This window comes from Galeopterus variegatus, unplaced genomic scaffold (assembly GCF_000696425.1).
Source record: "Galeopterus variegatus unplaced genomic scaffold, G_variegatus-3.0.2 Scaffold20433, whole genome shotgun sequence".
Classification (NCBI taxonomy): Eukaryota; Metazoa; Chordata; class Mammalia; order Dermoptera; family Cynocephalidae; genus Galeopterus; species Galeopterus variegatus.
The window spans coordinates 1-6402 of NW_007746544.1; the positions used below are offsets into that span (position 1 = coordinate 1).

The 6402-nt window shown below is 52.2% G+C and overlaps 1 protein-coding gene across 1 annotated transcript in view; it reads left to right on the forward strand.

Moving 5' to 3' along the window:
- Positions 1–1979: 1979 nt before the first annotated feature.
- Positions 1980–6402, forward strand: part of LOC103583190 (FYVE, RhoGEF and PH domain-containing protein 2-like) — a gene marked incomplete at both ends in the record, with an annotated part of 10799 nt that continues 6376 nt past the window's right edge. The window contains 4 exons of the mRNA XM_008564577.1: positions 1980–2089; positions 2141–2391; positions 3994–4074; positions 4813–4961. Coding sequence (XP_008562799.1) covers positions 1980–2089; positions 2141–2391; positions 3994–4074; positions 4813–4961 — 591 coding nt within the window. The remainder of the gene's footprint in view (positions 2090–2140; positions 2392–3993; positions 4075–4812; positions 4962–6402) is intronic.

The window sequence follows — 6402 nt, forward strand, 5'->3', positions numbered from 1 at the left end:
AGCATGTTAATCCCCTTGGCGGGCATTTCTTAAGCCCAGGACTGTTTTAGGGACTACCATAGATGGAGTTCTCTGGAAATAGACTCTGAGATAGAGATTTGCTTCAGGAGGTTGACTGGTCAGAGCTTTTGGGCACAACACCCATGGCAGTGAAGGAAGTGGGATTGGCCAGAGGGAGAAGTTGAACTGCAGTGCACTTGGGACAGAGCCCGTCCCAGGGAGCTCTGGAGCTGGGATGTCTCTCAGTTGTTCCAGTTGAGGCAAAGGGTTGGGTATTTGTACCTCCACGTGGACTAGTTGTTAGACTTTGGGTGGGGCAGTTCTGTTCCAGACAAAGCAATTCCCAGAGAGGGACTCAGCCAATAATCTGTCAGCCCCCAATACTACCAGCAGCTGGAGGGGGGACCTCAGTCCTGAAGGGGTACCTGGACAGCACAGCATCCTGTAAGAGCTGTAGAGGACACAAGAGCATGCAAGAAGATTTCTGTCTTTGGATGCTGAGCTCATGTAATAACCACAATGCAAGGTCATGGACAATAGATGTCCTAGGAGGGGCCAGGACTCTGTGTTGAGGGCATTCAGGGCAAGCAAAGCCTCCTGTGGGCTTCAAGGTAGAGGCGGCATAGATGTGGGCCTAGAAGGTCAGTTCTCCTTCCTGAGCTTGGTGACTTTACCCTGCCTCTCCGAGGGTCTTTGCCAAGCTCGTCCTGTTCAGCACCAAGGACAGCTCTTAGGCACCACCTTCCTGGCCCACCACCCCTTGGGTGTGGGGAGACAGCACCACTTCACCCAACACCCCAGGTGTGGAGTAGACACACTCGGTTGACCCCCTCAGCATGCTGTGCTCTGCCCAGGCAGCAGCCTGTCAGGCGGGGGCAGCCCTTAGACCAGAGCGGAGTCAGAGCTGGCATTGTCAGGAGGGTGAGAGCCAGCCTTATTGACTGAGGGGCCCATGTCAGCTGCCTTGGCTTGGGCTTCCGTGTGAGGTCTCCAGTGCCTTAGCTGATCTAAAACTGGGGGGTGAAGAGGAAACAGAAGATGGCCTCGGGCACTTGGAGAGAAATGCAGAAGCTGAAACCAGATGTAGAACAGAAAGCCTGAGGCTCAGCTATTCCCATGAGCTGCAGAACCATGGGCAGAGGAACCAGGCAATGGGCGCAAGGGAGGTGTGGGACAGCCTGGGAGTAGCAGCCTGGGACTGGGTCCCAACACACTCTCTGCCACCACCCAGCTGTGTGACTTGGGGCAAGACATTTTGACTCTCTGGACCTGCTTCTCCTTTACTCAAATGGGGAGGGGTAGTTTAGGGTAAAGGCTCAGGAGCAGCCTGCCTGGTTTGAATTACACCTCTACCACTTCCAAGCTTCAAGTTATTTACCTCAGTTTCCTTAGCCACAAAATGGGGTAATGAAAACCTTTCTCGTCAAGCTTTGGAGATTTTGTACCTGTCTGGCCCTCCATCTCCCAGCCTGTTTTTCTCATAAAGATGCCTACCCTATGATGCCATCACAAGCCTTTCCACACCAAGGGGAGTGGGCACAGCTCAAATCACTGGATGTATTCAGTGAGGGTGGCCTCTGTCATCTAAAGAATTTAACTGGCCTGCAGACCCAGTGTGCAGAGTCACAAAGCTGCACACTAGGGGAACAGGGAATCTGCTCCCAGCCTGGCTTTTTCCCCTGCTGGAGGTGTGGAGGCCACAGCTTCCAGTGGGAATCCCCAACTTTAGCAGATCTGCCCTCACTTTAGCTTGTTCCATGGCTCCCACCTTCCCTTGATGTATAAGTTACTGGTCAGAAACTAGAAACAGGGGTGATGCCCAAAGGTGAGGGTGACCTAGAGGGAGCCATTTAAAAACCTCTGTCTGCAGAAGGAGGGATTCCCAAACACAGCTGAATTTTAAACAGGGAACTATGTAGTTCCCCAGAGAATAAAACAGTTCACACTGACTCATTTTGAAAACTGGAGTTCCCTCCAAGAAAGACGTGGGGAAGAGAAGTGGAAGTCTTACTTAGCAAGTTCCTACAGAATGCCAGGCACTCAGGGGCATGGCACACCAGAGATTTGCTTCAGTCACCCCAAAACCCCAGCAGGGACATGCTACTTTTCTCTCTGTTCTCCAGACAAAGAAACCCTTAAGTCTGCTCTGTTCTCCTTAGGACCCCAGGAGCAGTGCCCAGAGCCCACAGCCTAGAACATGCACATCACCGCCCTGGGTGCAGGCCTCCCCTCCCTCCAGGTCTACAGGAGAAGGCCAACATTGAGGAGGCCCTGGGGTCTGGGCCCAGGACCATCAGCAGGAGGTACCTGAGCTCCCTGAAGAACAAGCTGTCCAGCGGGGCCTGGAGGAAATCTTGCCAGCCTGGGACCTGCCCTGGGCCAGGGATGCAGGTGCTGGAGGGCTGGGGTAGAAGTGGGGATGTGGGGGGCGTCTCCACTGACCTCCTCCCCACACAGTCTTCCCCAGCCAGAGGCAGCAATTTCCCAGGTGGGGGTCTTGTGTGAGCAAAGATCAGCTGGAGGCTAGATTCGCCCCCCTTAACCTTTGCCCAACTAACTGTCTACTGTGTGCCCTGAGCATTATTTCACGTATCCCTCTCTGTAGGATTTTTTAGGCAAGCAAATTGAAACTCAGACAGCTTAAGGAACTTGTTCAAAGTCACAGAACTTGGAGCAGTCTCCATCCTGTGATCCTGGTACCTTTCCCGGGTGTGGTCTCAGTTTACCCACTGGAGGAGGCAACAATTCCAAACCAGAAATAGAGGTCTAAGTGCTAATTTTCCTGCCCTTAGACTAAAGCCTGGTCTGATCCTGAGCAGGTCACCTCCCTTTTGTGGGTTTCAGTTTCCTCGTCTGTCGAGTTCAAGGGTTAGATGCAAGATACTGTGCACACGGAAGCCCGACTCCCTGGGTTCACATCCCAGCTCTTCTGCTTACTAATTGTGTGACCTTGGGCAAGTCATTTTAACCTCTTTGTGCCTCAGTTTCCTCATTTGTGAAATGATCATACTAGTGTGCTCTGGTTATCAATCACTGCATAACAAATCACCCCAAAACGTAGTGGTCAAATACAACAATGTATTATTTGTCATAATTTTGTGGGTTGACTGGGCTGCTGCTGGACAGTTTTTCTATTGGTCTCACTTGAGTTCTGTATTAGTTTGCTCAGGCTGCCATAACAAAATACCACAGACTGGGTGGCTTTTAAACAACAGAAATTTATTTTCTCACAGTTCTGGAGGCCAGAAATCCAAGATCAAGGTGCCAACAAGTTTTATTTGTGGAGAAGCCTCTGCCCCTGGCTTGCAGATGGCCGCCTTCTCACTGCGTCCTTACATGGCCTTTCCTCTGTGCATGCACATCCCTCATGTCTCTTCCTATTCTCATAAGGACTCCAATCCTATCAATTTAGGGCCCTATCCATATAACCTCATTTAACCTTAATTACCTCTTTAAAGGCCCCGCCTCCAAATACAGTTACATTGGGGGTTAGGGCTTCAACATATGAATTTGTGGGGGACACAATTCAGTCCATAACAGGATATTTCACGTGGCTGCAGTCAGATGGTGGCTGGGGTAGAATGCCCAAGATAGATCCACTCACAAGCCTGGTGCTTGGGCAGGGATGGCTGGAAGACTGGGCTCACCTAGGAGGCTGGCATGGGTGGGCCACTTGCACTCTCTGTGCATTACCCCCACAAGATCTCTCCACTAGGGAAGCCAGACCACCTGATGTGGTGGTTCACAGTTCCCAGGAGAGCACAGGTGGCAACTTCCAGACCCCTTACGGCTTATGCCCAGAACTGTCACAGCCTCACTACCACATTCCCTGTGGAAGCCATCCCATGGCCAGCCCAGATGCACTGCAGGAAGGCGTGAATACTGGGAGGTGTGCTTCGCTGCGGCATCTTTGGAGACTGTACCACGGTCCCCATCAGAAGAGACCAAATTTGTCTCTCCCTTTCTTCCTTCTCTGTCTACAATCACCCGCAGGAGCCTGAGGAGAAGAGGATTGTCCAGGAGCTGCTGGAGACAGAACAGGCCTATGTGGCGCGCCTCCACCTGCTAGACCAGGCTAGTGACAGGACACCCCCACCTGAGCCCTAGTACATGGGTCTTCTCCCTCGACCCCTGCTCTGCCTTCCCACCCACCTCACCAGAGCTGAGAGTTGGGACCCCTGGGTTTGACCCTAGGAAGTCTTAGCCCTTTAACCCCATTAGCTAAGGTTGAGGTAGAAGTCAGGATTTAGTCCATTCACACTACCCCCCATTCCACCCTTTGTGCCTGGGCCGGCCCAAGTACATGCCAGCTATCCTTCCAGCACCCTCACCATCAGTCACCCGTTTGCGCTTTATTTATTTATTTTTTAAAAAAGATGACCGGTAAGGGGATCTTAACCCTTTACTTGGTGTTGTCAGCACCACGCTCTTTCAAGTGAGCTACCCTAGGGTAGGCCCTACCCCTTTGCACCTTCTTAAGGAGCCCTAAGGGATTAAATCAGTGAACATCAGTACACCAGCTTTAGCCTGATGATGTCCAAGACCAGGACAGACTCAGGATAGGCCTGTCTCTGACATTCATCAACTGCCAGCCTTTGGCCAAGTCCCTGCATCAATAGGCCTTGGTTTGTCCATCTGTAAAGTGTCCCGGAATACAATCTTCCCTGCCTGTCTCCTCCTGGGGTTGTTGTGAGGATGCTGGGAGGTTCAGGAGGTGAGAGCACTCAGTAAACTGGAGAGGCCCCGATCCCCCCGGGCGGGTGTGCAGGTGGCTCCCTCGCAGCCGTGAGTGACCCGGGTGGGTGGCTGCAGGTGTTCTTCCAGGAGCTGCTGAGGGAGGCCCGCAGCAGCAAGGCCTTCCCTGAGGACGTGGTCAGGCTCATCTTCTCCAATATCTCCTCCATCTACCAGTTTCATGCGCAATTCTTCCTCCCAGAGCTGCAGCGGCGCCTGGATGACTGGTGAGGTCCACCAGGAGCCCCCAAGGCCCCCTGACTGCAGCTCTGGCCCAGGGGTGGCACTGAGTTAAGGCTGTCAGGCCCATGCCCTTGCTGTGTGGCCATGACACTGAGAGGCTGTGTGTATGTGTGTGTGTGCATGTGCGTGTGTGTATGGTGATGGGCCACGTCCTTGGCCTTGGGCCTTACACCTATTACCTCACTCAACCTTCAAATAAGCTTGCTCTGTGATGATGGTGTTGTGGTCATACAAGAAACCTTTGTTTTCAGAAGGTAAAATCACTTGCTTTATGTATTTTGCCAAAGAAATGCCATGATGTCTGGGATGTTCTTTAAAATTCTTTGGCAAAGAGGGCCGGCCCATGGCTCACTTGGGAGAGTGTGGTGCTAATAACACCAAGGCCATGGGTTCGGATCCCTGTAAAGGGATGGCCGGTTAGCTCACTGGCTGAGCGTGGTGCTGACAACACCAAGTCGAGGGTTAAGATCCCCTTTCTGGTCATCTTAAAAAAAAAAAAATTCTTTGGCAAAGAATATTGTTAGTAACTTTTAATATACAGGAGTCCATCTTTTTTTTTTTTTTTTTTGAAGACGACCGGTAAGGGGATCTTAACCCTTGACCTGGTGTTGTCAGCACCACGCTCACCCAAGTGAGCCATAGGCCGGCCCCAGGGGTCCATCAGTATATTCTTTTTACTTTATGATTGCTTAACAATTTTCAGAATAAAATTTAAAAAAACAAAAAACAACAAACCTGTAAGATTGCCTACCATCATTCCCGTTTTTTCAGATGAGAATATTGGGGTGCAGGAAGGCTAAGGGACTCGCCCAAGAAAGCACAGCTAGAGCAACTGGGGCAGCTGGGAATCAAGCTCCGGCAGCTCAGTTCTGGAGTTGTGGCTCCTCGCTGCTCTGCTGTGACAGTCCCTGCTGCCACAGGATGATCCTGGATAAGTTCTTACCTTCTCAGCCTCCGTGTCCTCATCTCTGAGACGGGCTAGGAACTGTCCCTACCTTCGGGGTGGTGAGAATGAGATGAGATGAGACATGCAGGGTGTCTCAGCAGTGCTTGCACGTGGCCCTCATTATTGTCCCGTAGTCAAGCATCAGTTACTGAACATCTGTTGAGTGCCCAGCACTGTGCTGGGCCTTGTGAGGGGGCACAATCAGTGGACAAGAACAGCACCTGTCCTCAGGGGGCTCACAGTCTGAGGAGGGGGAGGCACACCCGTGTGAGGATGACACCCCCAGCCCCGTGCCTGCACCCTGAAGTGCAGTGCAAAGGCTGTTTTAGGGGGTTCAGAGGGTCTGGCCTAATGTGGCCCTGTCTGGACTACCAAGAGGAGGTTGCCAGGCTGAGGGCAATCCCGGGGCACCCCTCCTGCAGGACAGCCACCCCCTGTATCGGTGATGTGATCCAGAAACTGGCGCCATTCCTGAAGAT